The following is a 22,760-nucleotide window of genomic DNA, read 5'->3' on the forward strand; positions in this document are numbered from 1 at the left end:
TCGCATACATACCGGTAGAAATGAGATATCCATGTGTGTAAGAGTCTGTTTAGTTTGCTTCACAAAAATAGTTTAGATAGATTGTCATGAGCTTACCATACATGACAACACTTGGCCAAAGTCCTGCGCCACGTGGGAAGAGCATGACAGGACACATGAACTGCCAGTCGACGAGGTAGTTCTGATTCCTGAAGAGGACGCCAAGCGTGCACGTCTCGCACGCTCACAAGTCACACACAGCTCCAGAGAGGAGTCTAGAAGCATCCAGTCAAATGCCTCTCCTTTGATTTCGCAAATTTGAGGCACACATTTTTTCCGGCCCACGTTTCTTCCGCTCGTCGGCACCCCCGGCGCGCTCCCAGGCGACCACGCAACCACCCCATCTCACCGCACGAACCTCGTCACGTCTCCTACTCTACAAGTACACGGACTGTCCAAAATTAGGCCACCACAGTCCCGAGCGCTGCGCATCTCATCTCACCGGAAAAAAAGAAGAGAGACCGTCGTCCGAACCTCGTCCGTCATGGCGGGAGTGGCGTCCCTCAACACCGTCTCCCTCTCCGCGCCGTCGTCCGCGGCCCCGGGCCCGTCCGCTCCCCGCGGCCGCTCCGCCGCCTTCGCGGCGACCCGGCGCTTCCCGTCACTGCGCGTCGTCGCGGCGCGGGCGCTGGACGCCGACGACGAGTGGGGGAAGGAGCCGGGGGAGGGGGTGACGGCGGTGGCGGAGGAGGAGGCGGCGCCCGCGGCGAGCGAGGTGGCCGCGCTCAAGCAGAAGCTCAAGGCGGCGCTCTACGGGACGGAGCGCGGCCTGCGCGCGTCCAGCGAGACCAGGGCGGAGGTGGTCGAGCTCATCACGCAGCTCGAGGCGCGCAACCCCACGCCCGCGCCCACCGAGGCGCTCACCCTCCTCAACGGCAAGTGGATCCTCGCGTAAGGCTTCTTCTTCTACCGCTAATCCCCCATCCTCTTTCTCGTTTATGTGCGCGGTGTCTAGTTCCATTCCGACTCGTGGAATGGACTCGATCTGATGGGTTCCGACCCACATGTACCGAAGTTTTTTTACTCTGTCTATTTATACGTGTTAAGTAGAGAATTGGGTAATTTTACTTCCATACAATTTGCAGCTACGTTACAAAATCCCCTTGATTCCTCGGAAAAAATTAGCTATATTCAGACCTTATTTCAAGGATGACATGATAAACGTATGTTAAGGTTGATCAGTTGTTTATGCTCTAATAATAACAACTCGTGTGGTTGTATGCCTGTATCCCTAGTGTTGGGACAAAAAAGAAATAAGAGCATCTGTTGTATGTTGGAAATTTAGAACTATGCGAGCCAGACAGGGAAGTTGACATCAATGATATGTTCTTATTTTATTTGGTAAATACTTTTTTTAAGAGAACAAAAAAATTAGAAGTGGAAGGATTTAAAAAACCAACATGTCTAGTTCGTTTGGTAAATATTCCATGTTTACATGATGGGTTTGCCATGTGTTTTTCAACATTATGTCTGTTCAAATGATGTCAAAACTTGATATGTAGTTTTTGCGGGTTTTTTTTTTGTTCGGTAGGAGAACTCTGCATATTTCTAATTGCCACTCTAGTAGTTGGAGTGAACTAGTGGACAGACTCATGTGTGGGCATCAGACTGGACTGCTAAACATGGTTACCTAAAATCCCTGGAACAGACTTTGCTATTATAGGTTTTTTCTTGCAAGAGACTAATAAAACAAAACGTTCTGGTAGCTGTTGCTATCACTTAGTTGAGGGCATGCCAATCGGTTCTTTACAACTTCACGTGCTCTCAACATCATTAAAACTACATCAGTACGCATCTGAATGGGATGTTTTTGAATAAACCGAACGAGATGCTGAGGAAGTCAGTAGTAGTGAAGCTCTTCCTGTATGGAATTATAGCATCACCGTACGATTTCGGAGATTGATTGATTTGGTGACTGCAGGTACACGTCATTTTCGCAGTTGTTCCCACTGTTGGGGTCTGGAACGCTACAAGCTCTTGTCAAGGTGGATGAAATATCACAGACTATTGATTCCGAAAACTTCGCGGTGCAGAACTGCATCAAGTTTTCAGGACCTTTGGCATCAAGTTCAGTTTCCACCAATGCCAAATTTGAAATCAGAAGCCCTAAACGTGTACAGGTGTGACTCTCCTTTCAACTAAGTAGTCATTTATTGCTAGTTAAAAGCATTTTATCATGTGTACCTTGTCTTTCTCCTACAATTGTATCCTAATAAATTTGATGATTTCCCTCGGTAATAACGTTGCGGAGAAATTCTAGTAAAATTGATAACATTGGCAAAATTACCATCATTTTCAAGATTTAGGCTCTCAAGCACAACAAATATTTTTATTTACAAAAATGGATAGCTTTTGAGGCATTTCTGTAGGTACTACAGCACTGTTGTATTTTCAGTTGCCACTCGAACATTCTGTTGACTAATTCTGATGTCCATGGTAGCAAAACATTATGCAATCTCAGTGGTAAAGATAAGGGAGGAAACATAGAAGTGGATTATTCACTGACTGTTTCCGAATTATGGACAGCATAAACGAAATAAATCATAGTAGTCTTAAGGTGGCTTCTAAAGCCATGCAACTCATGGTGCTACCACATGTGTCTGGTGATTGGGAAGCATGTTTGCCCTTGCTTGTTAACTGATTAGATTGCAGTGATCCAACACGAAATCACCAGGTGTCACTAGGGCTGTTGAACACTTAGAGTCGTTGGTATTATCATCCCGGAGCTTCTTAATTAGTTACTGATAGGCTGTGAAATCAAGTGCAACTAGAACCCAACAATCTGCATGAAGAACACTCTTAACAATGATGAGATGTAAAGAGTTTCAGTTCAGCATAAATGAATTTAAACAGGATAATAAACCATGTGCATATGTCTACTTGAAATGACAAGCTAGTAAGTTAATATTTTATCAGTGTTTGGAGATGTGCCTTTTCCTGTACCAGCCTTGCAGTACTTTTCACCACAAATAAAGTGGATTTTATTAAATGCTTGTGAATAACTGACATTATTCTCATCCTATCCAGATCAAATTTGATGAAGGCATCATCGGCACTCCACAGCTGACCGATTCCATTGTACTACCAGAGAAGTTTGAATTCTTTGGTCAGAACATTGACTTGACCCCGTTGAGCGGCATATTCACTTCGATCGAAAATGCAGCATCCTCCGTCGCCAAGACCATCTCAGGTCAGCCCCCACTCAAGATACCGATCAGTAGCGACAAAGCTGGGTCCTGGCTGCTCACAACTTACCTCGATGACGAGCTCAGAATCTCCAGAGGAGATGCTAGCAGCATCTTTGTGCTGTTCAAGGAAGGAAGCACTCTCTTGATATAGGCTAACTCTCACCTCTTCTGGAAGTAGAATTTGGGTTGAATCCAATAGATAGGTGTGTTTGTGTTTCTATTTGTTTGTCCGTGTGTTTATAGTTTGTTCGTGCGCTGTATTGGATGTAATGTGTATTCTCAGATGTTCCCGAACTACCTTATGTGCTCCGTTGTAAGCTTGTACTCGTACTAGTTTCCACAGGCTGTGGAGTAAAAAAATACTTGAAGCCTTGAAGGTCGGAAATTCAATTCGGCTCCCGGGTGCGTATGCTCCCTCTACTGAAAAATCATATTTCGAAATGTCGAAAAATTTGGATAAAAAATTCTACATTTACATCTCCATAATATACGTGTGTTCGTTAAGTTTCACGAAAAACCAATATTTTATGTGGTCTATATAAAAAAGAGAAAGTTTATCTTGTCAAAAACATTATTTTTACGGGATGGCTTGCGTCGATTAAATAAGGACCGAGGTACTATCTAGTTAAAAAAGATAAGGAAATGCTTAAGCTTTTTTTTCCCACCGTATAGTTACTTTAAACAGTTGATCTGATTGTGCATAGGGTGAAGCTCCTTGCTATGTAAAGTGGTACTTGCAAGGTTAGGGTTACCTTCTGGATGCATGATGGGCACAAGCGTCCCTGTCAGTTTCATATATTTCTTGTTTAATGGTACTCTCTCCCCATTCATATTATTTGGCTTAATTTTATCTAGATACAAATGTACTTCCTCCGTACGGACAAGAGTTGTGCTTACGGATATATGTTTCACGGGATGGCTTGCGTCGATTAAATAAGGACCGAGGTACTATCTAGTTAAGAAATACATCCGTATGTAGAAAACTAATTTGAATTGGAGAGTACCAGAAACTAAACCATATTGCTTAGGGCATCTCCAGCGGCGCGACGCATTTTAGCGTCCGGAAATGTCCGCACGCGTCCATTTGCGTCGGGAGTGGCTCTAGCGGCACGACGCATTTTTTTGGCTTTTAACATGAAAACATAATTTACATAGTTGAACACATGAAAATAAACCCTAAACGCGTGCGCTACTGCTCGTCGTCGCTGTCAGCACGATGAGCTCTGGCACCGTCCACGGCCAGTTGGAAACCGGGGGAGCGTACGCCGGGCGCGCCGGCGGTGCTGGAGGTGGAGGCGCTCAGGGCTCTGGCTGTGGCACCCATGGCTGTGGTTGTGGCTGCGGTGGAGGCGCCCAGGGCTGTGGCTGTGGCGGCGGTGGAGGCGCCCAGGGATGTGGTTGTGGCGGCGGTGGAGGCGCCCAGGGATGCGGCTGTGGCGGCGGTGGAGGCGCCCAGGGCTCTGGCTGTGGAGGAGGAGCCCAGCGGCGGCGGTTGTGGCGCGGCCGAGTCCTGTAGAGCCAGTCGAAGGGCTTCATCCTCCGACAGGCCCGGCGGCATGAAGCCGGTGGCGTAGCGGGGCAGCGGCGGCTGCACAGGTGGGTCGTTCTCGGAGACGAGGACGTCGAGCTTTGCCATCTCGTCGTCCGTCATGTTCTCGGGGAACTCAAATTTGCGGCCCTCCGCCATGGCCTGCTGCCATTCCTGGAAGACGACCGTCGCTGTCGTCCTTGACCTCCTCGTTATGGTACGCCAGCGCCTTGATGTAGTCGTCGTCGTAGTCGTCGTCGTGGTCTTCGTTGTACTGCGCACGCGTCGATGCCTGGTCACGATGCGTCGGCGCCTGCTGTCTTCGAGGACAAGTCGGCGGTGGACGGTCAAAGGGAAAATCCCTGTCGCCCATGAAGCCCGCCCTCCTCCTCCGATCCCTCTCGGTCGAGAGATAGGTACGCCAACTTTCAGAGTCGATGGTGTACGCCGGATCGGCGCGGAGGTCCGGCGGCAAGTACCGCCTCCTTCGCCGGATCTCCGCGGTCCGATCTGGCTCGCGCGCAGGGACCGGAAGGACGGGCACCCGACGGTAGCTGAGCCGCCAGCCGCCAGGCATGTGCACGTCCTTCCAGGTGTTGCACGGCGTCCAGTGCGCGTGCATCAGCCTCCCGATGGTGACGGGCAGCGCCACCCTGCCCAGCCGCTCCTCCTTTGTGCCGCTGCCGGACGCCTCGAAGTCATTCTTCTTCTTCCCCATGGTGCTGCGGCGGTGGTGGTGCGAGTGCAGGTGTGGGCGATGGAGGAACGGTGCCGGTGGAGTTTTAAGGCCGACCGCACGCGGGAAACGATGCCATTGATGGCGGCGCAGAAGCCTAGCCGCCGCCCACCAGTGCGCATGCAGAAGAGGCAGCCGCGACATTGATGGCGAAGGCTGCGGCGCAGACGCGTAAGCGATGGCCGCTGAAGCGATGCCCTCGATGCAGGCTCGTTGCCAGGTGGGCCCGGTGGAGACGCGAGCGGACACTTTGCGCGTCCGCGTAGCGTCCGCAAAGACGCAAACCTGCCGCAAATATGCGCCGAGTTTGCGTGACAGCGGACGGCCCGGTCACTTTGCGTCGCAGCCACTAGAGGAGGTGGTGCCAGACGCAAACGGTCGCGTGGCGCTAGAGATGCCCTTATTGGTATTTACGCCTGTTCTCTGCTCTTGTCGTGTCGGACATGTGCAGCGCAGAGGCAGCCTTGCTCTTCTCCTGGTATGTAGTCAACGCTCTGGACTTTGGAAGCTCGTGAGTGGACTGTGCGCTTCTCACGGTCTAAGCTGGTGTGATCAATCTCTTGCGAATTTTTTTTAAATAATACACTTTTTAATATTAATTCCAGGAATAATAGCCGTTTTGAGCTAATTTCAGAAATAATACACCGTCCGGGTGGGGGAACCCGAATTTACAAAATCGGGTTTGAGGAACCCGAAATTAGGAAATCGGGGTTGGGGAACCCGAAAAATAGATTCTTCTGCGCCTTCTGCGCCGTGATGGAAAAAAGAAAAATAAAAAAAGCATAAATCGGGGTACTAGAACCCGAATTCTAAAAATCGGGCAAGATGAACCCGATATATAATAATCGGGCAACTTGAACCCGAGTTCAAAAAATCGGGTTTATTGAACCCGATTTTCTGCCCAGCACGAAATTTTCCCGCCTTTTCGCGTTCGCACCGCCGTGTTTTCCTCCCGCCTTTGCCGCCACCCTTCCCGCCACTTCTTCCCGCCACTCTTTCCCGCCATCATCTCCCGCCACTATCTCCCGCTAAATTTTCCCGCCACACTGTTGAATTTTTGCCTATAAAAGCAGGCATCGCTACTCTGGATTGCACAAGTTCTTGTATCTCTATTTTATCCCGTTTGCTCACTCTTAGCCATCATGAGTGTGCCGTGCTCTGACCAGGAGTTTAGGCCGGTGAAGGCGAAGGCTGCAAGTTTACCCCCGGGTGTGACTGCGGAGCGTTGTTGGTGCGGCCGTGTTGCTAAGGTTAAGCAGGTGGAGGATTTCTCCGACTGGTTCGGCATGAAATTTTTCATGTGTGCGAGCTATGAGCATGATCCACCCCGTAGTTCAGCTTCGTCGTCCACCAGGCCGCCGGTATGTTTCGACATAATTGTATGTTGGCTTAAATTTGTTTGTGAATTTGATTTAATCTTACTGTTTGTGTTGTAGTCTCCCCCGCCCCTATGCAAATGGTTTCACTGGATAGACACGGAGCAGCCGGATTGGGCGCGCGAGGAGGTTGAGGAGAAACAGCGCCGTGCGTGGGCAACGTTCTTTGAGGAGGAGCGTTGGGAAAAGGTTCGTGCTAATGAGAAAGCAGAGCGAGAGAGGCAGATACAGAAACTAAGGGCGGAACAAGCTCGTAACCGAGAGGTGAATCAGAAGAGGATGGATGATGAGGCTGCACGTAGGTTTGCAGACGAAGAGGTTCGCAGGGAGGCTCGTGAAGCGGAAAGGAAGAGACTAAGGGAAAGAGCTGCTGAAGCGCAAGCGGCAGAAGAACGCGGCGACAAGTCTGGAAAATGGCCACGGTGGACGCAGGGAAAGTAGTGTGATGTGTCGTATTGGCTATGTATCGTAATTTCAGTTGTATCTTAAATTCCGTTGTAGTGTCGTTGTATCTTAAATTCCGTTGTAGTGTCGTTGTATCTTAAATTCCGTTGTACTGATAAATCCTATTTTTATTTCAGCTGCAATGTATCTTCATTCGTGTTTTAGTATTATTGTTTCCCGCCTAATTTTTCCCGCTCGGTTTTTTCCCGCCTTTTACCCCCGCCGTAATCTCCCGCCAATTATTCCCGCTCACTTTTTTTCCGCCTTTTACTCCCGCCCTAATCTCCCGCCAGTTTTTCCCGCTCACCTTTTCCCGCCGAAAGTCGTCCCTTGTAGCCTATAAAAACCCCCCAGTGTTTCCTTCTGTTTCAGTGTATTCTCTCAGCAAGATGGATCCCCCATATAAGAATCCCCCCCATCTTTTCACCGAATCCATGGCCAAACCTCTTCTAGACGAGGCCCGCAAAGTGATGAGGGAGAGTAAGGTAGACACATTTGAGGAGTTCATCAGTAGCGACGCCTTGCTCCGTAAGGTGGGTAGGGAGTTTGAGAAATATTCTTATGGGTGGCCATTGAAGAAGATGCCTGCTCGCAGCCCACGGGAGATAAGGTGTGAGCTTATCAGGTTGAATGAGAAGTGGAAGTCACTAACTTGGAAGAATGAACGAGATAGGGAAAGAGATTACAACTTTCCATGGCTGTGGACGGTTGAGAGTGAGGACGACGATGATATCTTTGAGCGTAGCAGCAAGGCGAAGAAAGCTGCATCGTCGAAGGGCAAGAGTGCCAAGTCCTCGAAGGGGAAGAGTGCTGCACCACCGGTCATCGACTCGGACGACGACTTCGAGCCTAGCACGAAGGCGAAGAATGCTGCATCGTCGAAGGGCAAGAGTGCCAAGTCCTCAAAGGGCAAGAGTGCTGCACCGCCAGTCGTCGATTCAGACGATGACTTCGAGCCTACCACCAAGGCCATGAAAGCTGCATCGTCGAAGGGCAAGGGAAAGGGTGTGCTGCGTTCTTAGTGTTTTAGTTATCAGTAATCATGGATCTTGTAGTATGTTGTAGCGGTGTTGTACCATTTAATATGTTAGCAGAGAGTTATGTTGTAGTAGTAAGTTGTATCTTAATTATCGCTTGAAGTTCAATATGAAATGTTTGTTAAATAGAAATAGTAGTCATACATGGCGCATACAAATAGTACTCATACATGGTGCATACAAATAGTAGTCATACATGGTGCATACAAATAGTACTCATACATGGTGCATACAAATAGTACTCATCTCACTGACCACGGCCCCTCCCTCCACCTCGCCTCGGTGGCGGTCGAGCCTGAAAAGGTGACGGCGAGTACATACGAACAGGTGGCTGGCGATGTCGGGGAGGAAGCATGTACCCCTGCTCGTGCTGACTGTACTGCGTGGGATCTGGAGGTGGAGTTTGCTGTTGACTTGACATCCAGTCTTGATAGCTCTGCTGTGTTTCGTCCTGATCGTGAGCACTGGACCAGAAGGATCGTGATCCGGACCCCGTCGACATATGTCCCTCACCTTTGATTAGATAAAAAAACCGTTAGTCGATCATGAGGAAATTCACACATGGTGCACAATTAATATGGATAGTGATGAATTGCGTACCCTCTGGCTCATCCATACGGGGACGCCACCCGAAGTTAGGCATGGGAAATTGCTGCTCCATGCCGAAACCGGCACGCTGCCAATACTCGTAAGTAGGCTCCTGCTGCTGCTGGTTTTGCCACCCAGAACCTCCTGCCTGGTTAGGAGATGGTGGCCTCGGGCTCGGCGGTACCTCCATACGTGGGCGCGGGGCGTGCCGCGGCTGATGCACCTGCAAAGAGGGACGAGGTGGCCGCTGTGCTGCTCGGTACTCGGCAACATCCGAAGATCGCGTGCATGTGATAGTCGCGTAGATACGACGTAGTTTGTCCTGAAGACGCTGTGCAAAGGAGGCGTGGTGCTCATACCGTCCAAGAAGTGGGCCGGAGGAGAGCGAGCGTGCATACTGGGCGGCGTCATCTTGCAGCTCCGCCGTCAACACGGCCTAGAATTGTGAGCTCAAATTAGTTATGTGTTGGCCAAATGTAGAAAAAATATATTTGACTTACTGCGTGATGCCGAGTGCCTGAAGTGGAGTGACGAGGGTAGGTGTCCCACATTGTCGAGGGATCCCTCTGAACTGGGTCACACGCCTGGCTCAGACGAAGTCGTGTCCTAGGCATGTATGCCCGCAAGTAGTGCTCAAATTCCTGAAGATCAAATGCCTCCATGGTGGCCCATGAAACTGCCGGCGCATTGGCCCAACCGGTGATGTACGGAGCGAGGAGTTGCAACCATCCAGCAGCAGTCTTATTCGCTCCTTTTCTGTTGTACCTGAAAAATGAAGACGAACATGTCTTAGGATAAAATTATGATTGTCCAACATGATGTCATAACTTTGGATAAATTTAAATTGTACTCACGCGTGGACGCGTGGTGGTAGAGGAACCTGGAACTCGTGTAGCCACGCCTGACGAGGGCCGTGAGCCTCAAAAGAGATAGGCCCAACGCCCTCGCGAACACCAACGAAACGTGCATCCATGGTGTGCATCCATCCCACGGGTTCCTCCAATGGGCCGATGGGCTCACCAGCCAACGGAAGGCCCAGCAACATAGACACGTCCTGTAGAGTAGGAGCCATCTCACCCCAGCGAAAGTGGAAGGTGTGAGTCTCGGGCCTCCATCGATCCACTAAGCAGGTGATCAGAGCAGCATCGTAGTTCAGACGCGAAACGTTCGCTCGGGCCTCCACTAATCGAGCGAAAGGTAGTAGTCCAGCCCACTTCAACCTGCAAAAAAAATGATGAAAAAGGTAAAGCAAGGTCCAATTCGAAGGTAAATTTCAAATTAAAGCTAAAACACATACCTGTCTTCCCACTGAGGGTGTATCATCCAGTTCTTCTTTGAAGTACGGGTCTGCAGTGGCTCCATGCTCTGCGGGTCAGCCTCGAAGTGCGATGCACGATGTTTCTGATCAATAAGTGGATCGAGCAACGATCGAGCCGCCATATCTGCATAAAGATATCACAAATTGCTGCATAGTTCATAAATATTACAAATTATAACATAGTTCACAAATATTACAAATTATAGCATAGTTCATAAATATTACAAATTATAACATAGTTCATAAATATTACAAATTAAAGCATAGTTCATAAATATTACAAATTAATGCATACTTCATAAGTATTACAAATATTACTATCTCCCTCTATTTCTTCCCCTCCCACGCCTTCCTCGGTTGCCTCGCCCACGGTTAGCCGCCGCCGCTGCAGCTGCTGGGTAGAAAGTGGGACATAGGGGGTCCCTGTGTCCAAATTGGTTGCACAGAAAACATTGCCTAGTTGGACCACCCGCTTCTGCTTCATCCATATCATTTCTAATGCGCCTTGTCTCCCGTCGACCTCTGTTCGTCCGCAATGATCTTGGGTCAGGGATGTACCGTCTTTCATTTGGTATCACCGTAGTAAAATTTCCCACAACTCTGTATCCGACCATCTCGCCGGTCCAGTGTGCATACAGCCTCTTTCGCGTAATATGGAGAGACGAAAGAGATTGAGTCCAGCCCTAGTTGCCTGGTAGCTGCCAGCACATGGGAGCATGGAAGGTGAAGCAACCTCGGTTTGTTGCATGTGCAATCACACGATGGCCATTCTTCATTTCCAATTCTGACCTCATGTGTTCTCACCGCATTCACACAACCAAACTTGTCGGTTGGTAAGCGCACCTCAAACCTCCTTTCCTGATTACCGATGGCCAGAACAGTGTGTGACATACCCTTCTCCATCTTGACATCCATATATTCCATAATGGCCTTACAGTAAGGAGTGTTTGGATTTTCAAGCATATGCTTCAAAGCCAACTCCCGTCTCTCTTTGAAATAATTCATAGTGCCATATAAAATACCCTCCACAAGGGCTGTCAGCGGCAATGCCCTATTTCCCCTAAGCACGAAGTTGTATGACTCAGCTAGGTTGGTAGTCATCACACCATACCTAGCTCCATGTGTGTCATGCAGCAAAGACCACCTTTCTAATGGCTCGTGCTCTATCCACTCTGCAAAAATTTTAATCCGTCGTCCAGGCCTCCTTCTAGTATTGGGTGGGTCAAATCCAGGCAGGTCACATAGCCCAATAGGATCTGGCTCGGGGCCTACTGGAACCTGTGTACCCTGTGCCACAGCTGCTGCATGAGCTGCTACTAATGCAGCTCGGGCGGCTAACCTGTGCCGCACATGGTCCTTAGTGAACTCATCCAGCTTGCCGCGGAGAAAAGTGTACTTGCATGCTTGATTCTGCTTGCACAACTTCTTGAACAGATTCATAAGACCCTTGCTCCTAAACTGCGAGAAGAAATTGGCCCCCAGGTGGCGCATGCACCACCTACTCTGCATATCCTGCCATGGCGTCTCTTCATCAGGTCCGGCTTCTACCAGAGTCTTGATAGCCGCAAGTATACCTGCATGCCTGTCATGTAGCACGCACACATTTTCGCGATCTTTCACTATCGATTTTTTTAACTGCCTGAAGAACCATAACCAGCTAGCAGTGTTCTCGCTCTCAACAAATGCAAATGCGAGAGGCACACATCGATTGTTGCCATCCACTCCAATTGCTGTCAGAATCTGTCCCTTGTACCTCCCAGTTAGAAAAGTTCCATCTACACACATCACCGGACGACAGTGCATGAAAGCCTCGATGCATATGCTGAATGCGAAAAACACCCTCTGCAGAACCCTGACATTAGGGAACTCTGGTATCACAAAGTCTTGTATGTCCACATGGGTGCCCGGATTCCGGTCCTTCAATGTGTGCAGGAGACGGACGACACCGTCATAAGCATCATAGAAGGTCCCGAATCTGTTCTCCAGTGCCGTCTGTTTAGCCCTCCATGCCTTGCCATATTCAATTACATACTTATATTGAAGGTGAACTCTATTCTGGATGGCTTTAACCCCCATTGCTGTATTCTCTACAATCTCCTTGTAGAACAAAGTAGCAATAAGAGTGGATGTAAGGTTTCGGTGATCCTTCAACATACTCTTAAGGACACATGTGTGCGGCACGAAGTCGCTCACCACCCATGTTGTGTCATACTTCGGACAGTACCCATGCACCCTTGATGGACATCTAGCATCGCTGCAGACCACTGTCAAGAATTTCTGACTTGAAACGGTGGTTCTGAATACCCTTTGCGTGTTCATTGCCCACTGAGTGATTGCTTCCTGCAGATGTCTCTTGTCAGCATATCTAGCACCAACTGAGATGGTGTTCATGCTGTACTCCCAGGCAGAATCGTGCCGATCATCGACTATCATTGCCTCCGACAAATCATGGTTCCAAGAAGAGGGGATCGGATCCGCCTCTTCGTTATCATCTGAAGTATCGGATCCACCGGATTCATCTGAGTCAACCTCATTGTCCACTCCATCCTCGTCTTCCTCGTCCATCATGTTCTGCATCTGTTCTTCTTCTTCGTCCACGCTTTCAAGCTCAACATATCGTCATGACCACCCTGCATGGCTACTCTGCCCGGATTGGAAACTGCTGCCGCCGACATCGTAACTTTGACTGCTCTGGCCTGGATGGAACGCACCCTCGCCTTCTTGGAAATTCACCACCTTCGCCTCGGGAAGCATTAAGGCGATGGGGTGAGTTCCCCTGCGCTCGCACGCTTCCAACCAGTGCACCCACTGAGAGGTCCGCTCAATCGGCTTCAACCGCCAGAAAATCTGGGTACTAGAGCTGCTCCACAAAGCATGCACACCAACAGTGTATGCTTCGGGATTAAGCCCGAAATTCACGGTCAACCACTCCTTCAACTGACTAACTCGCCATGTTTTTGGGTTTGTCAGATGCAAATCCTCACACTGAAACTCGCTCAGATCAGCTCCCATCGGAGTTGTTCGGACCGTGCCATGACCGAAGTAAACAACGAATTTTACTCTATCTGACATATCTGCTCACCTATACAAATTACAGACTCGTCAAAAAAATCTAGCACCTACACTCTAAAATAAATAAAAATCTAGCACCTGCAGTCCTAAATAAATACTATCTACCGGTACATATTACACTAACTAATGTGCGAAGCTAACGAACGCAACATGCATTATGATTACACCATCTAATACCAGGAATTAGGGTTTACCCTTGAAGCGTGCCAAACACCTCTGTCAGCAGCTCAGCTTCTCCACCCCGCAGCAGCTCCACCACCACGCAGCAGCACCACCACCACCAGCTCCACCACCACCACCACCAGCTCCACCACCACCACCACCTCCACCACCACCAACACCACCTCCACCAAAACGCCTCAAAAACTAACCCATATATAGATCAGCTGATTCTACCGCATTTGGTGGTCAAACTACAACAAATGGCTGGATAAATCGCTCAGAAATGAGATAAAACGTTGCTGGTCTGAGAGCAAACGAGAGAGAGAGCTGAGATGAACTGAGAGAGCAGCAGGAGGAAGAAGAGAGGTGCGTCGGCCAGCCCAGCAGGAGCGCGCGTCGGCCGAATTAAAAACTCCACGCTTCGGGCGCGGCCAGCCCGACTCGGGGTCAGGGACGCCGAAGTTTGCGCCTCGGGATGGCGCACCCCGACACCGGCTGCTCCTGCGGAGGAGACAGACCGACAACGGCCCGGCGTGGCCGACAGCCTCGCTTCGGGCGCGCTGACCCCGACTTTGGCCATCCCCACCAGATTCCCTCCACTTCGGGTTCGCCGTCCCCGATTTTGTAATTTCGGGTTAGCGGACCCCGACGGTGTATTATTTCTGAAATTAGCCAAAAACGAATATTATTTCTGGAATTAATATTAAAAAGTGTATTATTTAAAAAAAAATCGCCAATCTCTTTGCCAGATTCACAAGGCATCCCCAAAATAGCAGTCACCTCAGCTGCAAGCAAAACCTCACCTAGCTAAAGCGTGCTTTCACGAACCCGGACGAATAGCGCCCGGGCTTGGGTGGTCTGGAAATCAGAATACGAACCGTGCGGTGATGCAGGCCCTGCTGATCATTAAATGATGCTAATGCGCGTACATGGCAACGTGCCGTACGTGGTACATACATGCGCGATGGATACGATTCTGGAGCAAGCGAATTTAATGCTGATACGTGGGAGGTGGTCAGAATTAAATTCAGTGCCAGGTGCGGGTCGGCTTTGGAACAGGTTACATGATGCCCGCGGTTTCCGTGGATCATGTTCCATTCCATGTCGTGGGGTCTGATTCAATTCCTTTCTTTTTGCGTGTGTTGCTTCTGAAATTAGAGGATCTCCAGCCGTTTGATCCCAGGCGAAAAATCTGAATTTAACAAACGCCGGATTGGGTGTAAAAAGGCAGGGGGGCAACATTTTCCCAGTCACACCCTCGGCTTTCGCCCATCAGCGGCGATAGATTCAAAATATTGTCTTCCCGCTACACAAAAGAATCGTCAATGTCCGGCGATCGGATCAGCCACATTCCGGCGATCGAACCTAGACGATTACAGGCTCATCGGCGGTCCCGTCCTGAGCAATAGCGTCTGGCGTGGCATCGTTAGACGAAGCATCGGGGTCTGCAGTTGTGGAAGCGGCAGGAGTAGACGTCCGTCGCCCTTGCCTCCTCTTGTGTGAAGCTCGGGCTCGACGCGGCGGCCATGGAGCCCGACGTGATCATCTCGTGCATCACAGGCTCATTTGGCGGCGGCATCCCGGGGTTGGAGAAGGGGAGCGGCCCACGTCTCAGGGCAGGCGAGAAGGCCTCGTACATCGCACCGTCGTACGCCGGCGGTGACGGCGTAAACCCGGCCATGCCGCCGGCGGCGTAGGTGTCATGGAACATGGACGTGGTCGGCGACGCCGGCGAGAAGGAATGAGATCCGACCATACCTTGGGTAGGCCATGGCCCGGGGATGCGCGGCTGGCCGAAGTTGATGGAGATCAGCCTCGCATGTTCCTCCGCTGCCGCCGCCACCATCTTCGCGTTGCACTTCTTCTCCCTCTCTGCCCGGCCGCGAGTGTCGTTCCGCCACCCACTCCGCGTTTGAGATGCCCAGGCGACGCAGGGACGCGTCTCGTCGTGCATGGCCGCGTGGCCTTCCGCGCCGGAGTTATTGCGTGCAACCACCCGCTGCCGCCGCTGTTTTAAGACGCCCTGCAGTTCTCGCCGCTCACAAACCTTCTCGTCGCCGCCGCCTCCCCCCTCCCAGATCTTCTCCTCGCCGCTCCAAAAATGTCGAGCTCGTCCTCCCGCAAGATCGCCGCGGCGAACGGCTTCGGCCGCGGCAGCCTCACCGTGCCGGAGGCGTGGGCGCTGTACCACGCCCGGTATCCAGTCCCGCCGGACATGGGGCTGCCAAGCAGCGGCGGCTGGAAGATGGCCGTGAACGGCATTGGCGTCCCGCCGCCGCCGAAGCCGGGCACGGATCAATGGAGGGACGCCATCAAGGCCCGGCGGGCTCAACTCACCGCCGAGGAGCGGTTGGATCCAACGTGGGCGGTCAACAACAACGACGCCTGGTGGACGCCGTACTTCAAGGCGAAGTACGACGTCGAGATGTCCAGCACCGACAACCTCGTCGGCGGCCCCAACAGCTGGAACAAGGACGGCCGCGCCCTGTTCTGGGGCGTTCCGGGGCGCACCCTCGACAACGTCATCCGCGGCATCCGCAACGGCGCTCCAAAGTTGGAGATGCCGTCGTCACCGCCGCCGTCTCCTCAATGGCAGCTGAGGAGGACGACGTACTCGTCCTCCTCGCACTCTTCTTCCTCGGGACCGGCGCGATCGACGCCGTCCTCATCGTACCGGTCGGCGCCCTACACCGTCCCCAAACGGGAGGTCAAGGAGGAGCCGGCGACGCCCGTCAACACGAGGCGTGGCGGCAGCGGTAGCGGCAGCCGGCGGCAGCAAGGGAGGCGCGGCGGCGCCCTCCTCATCCCGAAGCCGGAGGTGAAGGAGGAGCCGGAGGAAGCGTCGCAGGCGGCGCTTCTGGCGGAGTACGAGCGGCAGCAGCGGCTCATCGCCAGCAGCGACGACCCCGAGGACTGCCCAGGGCTGCGGGCGGCGTTCTTGGCGTCCATGTGTTATCACCAGATTTTGGCCAAATCAGGAGGTGGGCCGTACGAGAGATGGGCTTGGAAGATTACGTGTAGAAGATCTCTGAAGCGGCCTTGCACGAGGAGTTTGGGCTGGATTGCCCGTGTATCTTTAATTATGGTAGATTGTATCTTAGATTAAAAGTTAGAGTTTGTATCGTGCACGGTGGGGGTTATTCCCACGTTAGAAAGTCCCCTGGACTATAAATATGTATCTAGGGTTTATGGAATAAACAACAACACACGTTCAACCAAACAAACCAATCTCGGCGCATCGCCAACTCCTTCGTCTCGAGGGTTTCTATCCGGTAAGCGACATGCTGCCTAGATCGCATCTTGCGATCTAGGCAGCACAAGCTCCACGTTGTTCATGCGTTGCTCGTACTGAAGCCTTGTTGATGGCGAGCAACGTAGTTATCGTAGATGTGTTAGGGTTAGCATTGTTCTTCGTATCATATGCTACCGTAGTGCAACCCTTGCATATCTAGCCGCCCTCACACCTATCTCAGGTGTGGGGGCGGCACCCCGCTTGATCATTATTTGGTAGATCTGATCCGTTACGATTGCTCCTTGTTCTACAAGGATTAGTTTAATATCTGCAATAGTTAGGCCTTACAAGGGGCTGGAGGATCCAGCGGCACGTAGGGTGTCGTTCGTTAGTCCTAGACAGGATGTTCCGGGGATCAACCTCGTGTTGGTTTTTAGGCCTTGTCTAGGATCGACTTACGATCACCGTGCGTGGCCGCGAGGCCCAATCCTGAGTAGGATGTTCCGATTATGCGGTGAAAACCCTAAATCGTCGTAGATCTAATTAGCTTTATCTTGATCAAGCAGGACCACCATATATTCGTGCACCCCGTACGAATCATGGGTGGATCGGCTCCTTGAGCCGATTCACAGGATAACCTGAGAGCCGATCGAGGCTCTTATTTAATGTTTACGTGTATGCCATGCAGGAAACTAAGCGAGGCATCCCCATCACCTTCCTGACCAGGTATAGGTCAGGTGGCACGCCCTTGCACTCAGCATCGGACGTGTGACCAGAAGTGCTTTGCGGGCCGTCGCTCGGAGGGACCTCAGCCAGCCGCAGCTCTAGGTTGTTCCCGGCTCTACAGTGTTGACCGTCGCTGCCCGCCGGTGGGTTTTGGCAGTCAACACATTCTGGCACGCCTGGTGGGACAAGCTTCTACATCGACCACATCGCCATCTACATCTGAGATGGCGGACGGCACGCCAGTCACCTACGAGGAGCTCCCCGACGAGCTCAAGAAGAGGTATGACGAGATCAAAGTCACCCTCGAAGCCGACCTCATCGGCTCTTTTCAGAGAACCCGTTCCCATGGCATCAGATGGAAGGGGTTCTCACCGCAAGGTGCACTCGATGGGATAGACCTCTCTGCCCCGTCGGAGGAACGCACCAGGTCCCTGCGGCAGGAGATCAACTACTTGGTGGCTCACTCGCTACACCGTCACTCTGAGAACCTGGTCAACACGTTGGAGCGTGTCGCTCTTCGCGTGATCCAGGAGATCATGAGGCACCAGTACTCGCCGTCAGGACCAGCCCTCGGGACGCATCAAGGGGAGTTGCCACTCCGGTCCGTCCACCGCTGCCATATGCGTTGGCAGCACCAGAAGTGCCGGCTACACCGGCATTCGTCGTCTACAAGATTGGTGGTGACCCTAGTGACTACCAGTTCTTGCCCGAGGCGCCCAAGGAGATCCCTCAAGGTTACGCGTGCACGTATGTGCCAGATTGTGGCAACTGGGCACTCACAAACCAGGCCACAACATCAGGGACTTCTGGGAGAACAGGAGGAACGTCAGCGACAGAGCTTGAGAAGCAGACGTGGCTAACTAAGTACGCCACCCCGACGAACCTCCAGAGCTCAGCTCCTGCAGTTGGCTCAGAGCTGGAAAAGCAAGCATGGCTGGCTAAGTACGCCACCCCGGCGAATCTTCAGAGTTCAACTCCTGCAGCCAACACAGCGGATCAGATCAGTACCATACTGAGAGACCAGTTCGGCATGGTGCCAAAAAGGAGGGCAATCGGCTATTCCAAGCCGTACCCCGACGACTACGAGATGATCCCGCTGCCACCTAAATATCGGCTCCCTGATTTCTCCAAATTCAGTGGATCAGATGGCTCCAGCTCCATCGAGCACGTCGGCCGATATTTGGCGCAACTAGGACCGGCTTCAGTGTCGGATCAGCTACGCGTGAGGCTCTTCTCACAGTCCCTCACGGGATCGGCTTTCGGATGGTATACCTCTTTGCCACCAGACTCCATACGGACTTGGAAGCAGTTGGAAGAGCAGTTCCATATGCAGTACCATTCAGAGGCTTCCGAGTCTGGCATTGCCGATCTAGCACAACTACGTCAGAAGCGCGGAGAAACTGTGACAGAGTACATCCAGCGTTTCAGGAATCTTAGGAACCGATGTTATTCGGTTCGTATAACTGAAAAAGAAGCAGTCGAGTTGGCAGTAGCAGGCCTTGCAACACAGCTCAAGGACATGGCCTCCCAAGCAGATTATCCCTTATTGGCGCACATGGTTCAGAAACTGTCAGCATATGAACAGCGCCACCCGGACCTGTACCAAGATAAGTTCAAGCGTGCAGTAGTCCTGGTCGATGCAGAGGAAGACGAAGTTCCTGCGGGAGACCAAGAGGTAGCGATGGCTGAATGGACTCGGGAGGAACCCCGTGCCCTGCAAATGGGTAAAGCCACCAGGCCCACCCAGGGGATTTGATTTTGACGTGACCAAGACTGAGCAAATCTTCGACCTCCTGCTCAAGGAGAAACAGTTGACGATTCCTGAAGGTCTCAAATTCCCCACGGTGCAAGAGCTGAACGGAAAGCCATACTGTAAATGGCACAACTCGCTCTCCCATGCCACCAACGACTGCAGGGTATGGCGTCAGCACATCCAAGCGGCGATAGAAAAAGGGCGTCTAATTTTCAACCAGTACGCCATGAAGGTCGACACCCAGCCCTTTCCCGCCGTTAATATGGTGGAGTGCACTTACCCTGAAGGTTGCCAGCCAGGATCCTCGTTCAGCATCAACATGGTAGGACCTGGGAACCACTCTGGCAAAGATGGAGACGAGGGCAGCTGCTCTCGTAGCAAGGACACAGAGGAGGCCGCTCCACGCGATCGGCTCCGTCATGATGGCAAGCGCTACGTCACAGAGGGAGAAGTGAAAAACATAAGATATCAGCGACCCCTCTCTGATCACCTCCTCAACAAGTATGTGAGTCAGTACGACCGACGCCGACGATCCAGCGATGATGATGAAAGAGATCGTCTGGCTAGAGAAGCCAGAAGACATCGTCGGCACGATCACGATGAGGAGGAGCACGAGCGCCGTGCCACGAAACAATCAAGGGAGCAAGATGACAACGCCAGGCACTGGGACTGCCCCTTCTTCAGACACTGCTGGGATTCAGGAATGAGCCGATTGCCCACAATCGGCAATTGCCCAGAATGCAACAAGAAGAAGAAGGAGGCAGCCAACGTGTCTGTGTTCGAGCGCCTAGGGCCTCTCCCGCCACAGAGCAAACGTGCTGAGTCCCCTCGGTGGGCAGATCTCGAGGATTCCGAAGACGAGGGACAAGAAGAAGAAGAGGACAGGTACCACCGTCCAAGGTGGTGCCCTGACGGACTCAGCCGTTCACAAAAGCGCAGGGTTCAGCGATTGCGCGGCCTGGAGGAAGCCGAAAGGTTATACCTGCATACGCTAAGGAAGGCACGGCCTGATCTGGCTGCGAAAGTTCAGCGAACCCTGGATGAAGGGGGTCGTCCACGGAAAATGGAGTGGCGTCCCAGGCAAAAGAAAGCCGATGATGAAACATCGGCTGGCACGAACATGGTGCTCGTCCTTCCGACAGAGCTTAGTGCTCCACGATTCTACGATGCACTCAAGGTGGACGACAGCAGGCGTATCAAGTCAGAGGTTGGGCTGGTTTTATCCACCAGCCTGACTGAATAGCAAGATTAAATCAATGAGCAGATATGGCGAGGCTGATCCCTGTGATCGGCCCCAAAAATCTTTGAAGGGACATCACAAGACCTTCAGTCAATGCTTCAAGCATCATGGAGGCCGATCCCAGCAATCGGCCAAAATTTATCCTCACCACGTGTTCTGCTTGTGTTAGTCCTTGTTCCTACTGGAGCCGACGTATGAATTACAGAGCCGATATCTGCCATTCCCTGACAGATTCGGCTCGGGGGGCACCTAAATACGATGAACATGGGAACAGATGCAGGAGGACATGTGTGCAATGAAATATTGGGGGCCGATAGGAGAAAATCGGCCAGTAAAAAAAAAATTTGACAGCCGATGCAAGGGCATCGACTTTAGAATTGAGAAGCAGCCGATGCGCAGCCATCGACTCTAGTAGAATTATGCGAGGTTTACCGAATCTCCACCAAATCCAGGCCAACTGTGGTGCCTTCTGCTTCTTCGCAGGAGTAAAACAATGGAAATTTCTTCGGCTGCTTCGAGCCAATCCGGGTTTCTGAACCTTTTTGTCGAGGATTTCCAATCTTTGGTGCTAGTTCAGCCGTGTTGACAGAAGGGGTTATCGGCTGTTTAAAGAAGAAAGGGGATCGGCTTTGGCGCGTCTTCTCTGACATTCTCGCCTCGAGTAAGGCTCGGGGGGCAGCAGGCCTGGTGGATGCTCTGTTTTGCTCTGTTCAAGGAGCCGATTGGGATACCATCGGCTGATCTTTCGTTGCAACCTTCTTCGCAAATGATGAGTGTTAAAGAGGACCATTGGGCTTGGTTGGAAGAATTCAAAGGTTTTCCTGAAGATTCTATATTATCCGCCAGACTTAAAAAATCATCAGTTGAAGAAGGGAAGGGCGAATTTCGAAGGACCGATGCGTTGTTATCGGCTTATTACGCATTGGCAAAGGGGACGAATCGGCAAGGTCAGTGGAAGAAGGAATCGGCTAAATTAAACTCAAAGGAAATCGGCAAAATCAAATTGGGGAAAAGTTCTTCATTGGTAGATTTCTTACATAAAGAGCTGATTGCTCTCAAAAGAAGGTACTAGGGGATACATTGCCCCATCTACTACTACTGGCCCTGTTCTAGAGGTCCTATCTACAGGCCGTCGTCGCCCTCGTCGTCGCCGCTGTCGGTGCTCACGGCGGGCTCGTCGTCGCTGCTCCAATGGCCGCCGATTGGGCCCTCATTGTCCTCGTCCTCCTCGTCAGCGCCGCCATCGTCGCTGTCGAAGTCGCTGAGGTTCCCCGGCCAGGGGCAGAACCGTTTGGCCGGCGGTTCGTCGGAGGAGGAGTCGTCCGCCGACTCCTCCGCCTCTTCTTCCTCCTCGTCAGAGGAGAGGACTGCCTCCCATGGGAAGAGGTCGTCGTCGCTCGCCGGTACCAGCTCCCCGTCGACAAGAAACTGGAGGTCCTCCTCCCCATCGGTGAGGGGTTCGTCATCTTCCGATTCAAGGGAGAAGTCCCAGTCCCGCGCGTCCCAATACTCTGGGGCGCGGGCCTCGTAGATGGCCATCAGATTGACCTCCTGCTCGAGCTCGCTGGAGGAGGAGGACTGGAAGGACAGGCTGGAGGAGGACGAGGAATCCATGGTGGCTGAGAAGGTTTTTTGTTTGCCGATAGCTACTGAGGAGCAGGAGGATGAAGAAGCGAACCGCTCGACGCGGTTAAAAATAAAGGGGATACAGTGGAAATTCAATGTCACAGCAGTTTCCGAGGAAGTAGTGCCTAAAAATTTAACTGCCAGGTCACGCGGAGAAGTTGAGAAGGCAAGGCATCATGATGACGGATATTGCGACGGTTCTGCCACGACATGACCCGACGAAGAAAAGCAGAGTGATTTTGGAATTACCAATTCCAAAACCAGGGGGGCATGTGTTATCACCAGATTTTGGCCAAATCAGGAGGTGGGCCGTACGAGAGATGGGCTTGGAAGATTACGTGTAGAAGATCTCTGAAGCGGCCTTGCACGAGGAGTTTGGGCTGGATTGCCCGTGTATCTTTAATTATGGTAGATTGTATCTTAGATTAAAAGTTAGAGTTTGTATCGTGCACGGTGGGGGTTATTCCCACGTTAGAAAGTCCCCTGGACTATAAATATGTATCTAGGGTTTATGGAATAAACAACAACACACGTTCAACCAAACAAACCAATCTCGGCGCATCGCCAACTCCTTCGTCTCGAGGGTTTCTATCCGGTAAGCGACATGCTGCCTAGATCGCATCTTGCGATCTAGGCAGCACAAGCTCCACGTTGTTCATGCGTTGCTCGTACTGAAGCCTTGTTGATGGCGAGCA

The 22,760-nt window shown here is 51.7% G+C and overlaps 4 protein-coding genes across 4 annotated transcripts; 2 read left to right on the forward strand and 2 right to left on the reverse strand.

Moving 5' to 3' along the window:
• The first annotated feature begins 437 nt into the window (after positions 1-437).
• On the forward strand, positions 438-3,617 carry LOC127300345 (probable plastid-lipid-associated protein 2, chloroplastic). Its single transcript, XM_051330444.2, has 3 exons — positions 438-930; positions 1,961-2,159; positions 3,067-3,617. The coding sequence occupies exons 1-3, from the start codon at positions 524-526 to the stop codon at positions 3,376-3,378; spliced, it is 918 nt and encodes a 305-aa protein (XP_051186404.1). The 5' UTR covers positions 438-523; the 3' UTR covers positions 3,379-3,617.
• Positions 3,618-6,076: 2,459 nt separating this feature from the next.
• LOC127304881 (uncharacterized) lies at positions 6,077-7,435 on the forward strand. Its single transcript, XM_051335446.2, has 2 exons — positions 6,077-6,852; positions 6,928-7,435. The coding sequence occupies exons 1-2, from the start codon at positions 6,634-6,636 to the stop codon at positions 7,306-7,308; spliced, it is 600 nt and encodes a 199-aa protein (XP_051191406.1). The 5' UTR covers positions 6,077-6,633; the 3' UTR covers positions 7,309-7,435.
• Positions 7,436-8,524: 1,089 nt separating this feature from the next.
• Positions 8,525-9,684, reverse strand: LOC127304882 (uncharacterized). Its single transcript, XM_051335447.2, has 3 exons — positions 9,437-9,684; positions 8,949-9,372; positions 8,525-8,861 (listed from the first exon to the last, which is right to left on the reverse strand). Exons 1-3 carry the CDS (start codon positions 9,596-9,598, stop codon positions 8,596-8,598), a joined length of 852 nt encoding a protein of 283 aa, XP_051191407.1. The 5' UTR covers positions 9,599-9,684; the 3' UTR covers positions 8,525-8,595.
• LOC139831637 (uncharacterized) lies at positions 9,678-12,822 on the reverse strand. Its single transcript, XM_071820947.1, has 4 exons — positions 11,013-12,822; positions 10,234-10,378; positions 9,817-10,156; positions 9,678-9,701 (listed from the first exon to the last, which is right to left on the reverse strand). Exons 1-4 carry the CDS (start codon positions 12,820-12,822, stop codon positions 9,678-9,680), a joined length of 2,319 nt encoding a protein of 772 aa, XP_071677048.1.
• Between the last annotated feature and the right edge of the window lie 9,938 nt (positions 12,823-22,760).

The sequence above is a fragment of the Lolium perenne genome, chromosome 5 (assembly GCF_019359855.2).
Source record: "Lolium perenne isolate Kyuss_39 chromosome 5, Kyuss_2.0, whole genome shotgun sequence".
Classification (NCBI taxonomy): Eukaryota; Viridiplantae; Streptophyta; class Magnoliopsida; order Poales; family Poaceae; genus Lolium; species Lolium perenne.

Bases quoted from the DNA above. Each gene is read 5' to 3' on its own strand.
- LOC127300345 (XM_051330444.2), top strand. From the start codon at position 524: ATGGCGGGAGTGGCGTCCCTCAACACCGTCTCCCTCTCCGCGCCGTCG. The intron at 931-1,960 runs GTAAGGCTTCTT...TGGTGACTGCAG, and splicing joins AACGGCAAGTGGATCCTCGC to GTACACGTCATTTTCGCAGT. The intron at 2,160-3,066 runs GTGTGACTCTCC...CATCCTATCCAG, and splicing joins GAAGCCCTAAACGTGTACAG to ATCAAATTTGATGAAGGCAT.
- LOC127304881 (XM_051335446.2), top strand. From the start codon at position 6,634: ATGAGTGTGCCGTGCTCTGACCAGGAGTTTAGGCCGGTGAAGGCGAAG. The intron at 6,853-6,927 runs GTATGTTTCGAC...TTTGTGTTGTAG, and splicing joins CGTCGTCCACCAGGCCGCCG to TCTCCCCCGCCCCTATGCAA.
- LOC127304882 (XM_051335447.2), bottom strand. From the start codon at position 9,598: ATGGAGGCATTTGATCTTCAGGAATTTGAGCACTACTTGCGGGCATAC. The intron at 9,373-9,436 runs GTAAGTCAAATA...TCACAATTCTAG, and splicing joins CAGGCACTCGGCATCACGCA to GCCGTGTTGACGGCGGAGCT. The intron at 8,862-8,948 runs GTACGCAATTCA...ATCTAATCAAAG, and splicing joins CCGTATGGATGAGCCAGAGG to GTGAGGGACATATGTCGACG.
- LOC139831637 (XM_071820947.1), bottom strand. From the start codon at position 12,822: ATGATGGACGAGGAAGACGAGGATGGAGTGGACAATGAGGTTGACTCA. The intron at 10,379-11,012 runs GTGATTGCACAT...ATCTTTATGCAG, and splicing joins AAATGAAGAATGGCCATCGT to ATATGGCGGCTCGATCGTTG. The intron at 9,702-9,816 runs GTTCCTCTACCA...TTCATTTTTCAG, and splicing joins CGTGGCTACACGAGTTCCAG to GTACAACAGAAAAGGAGCGA.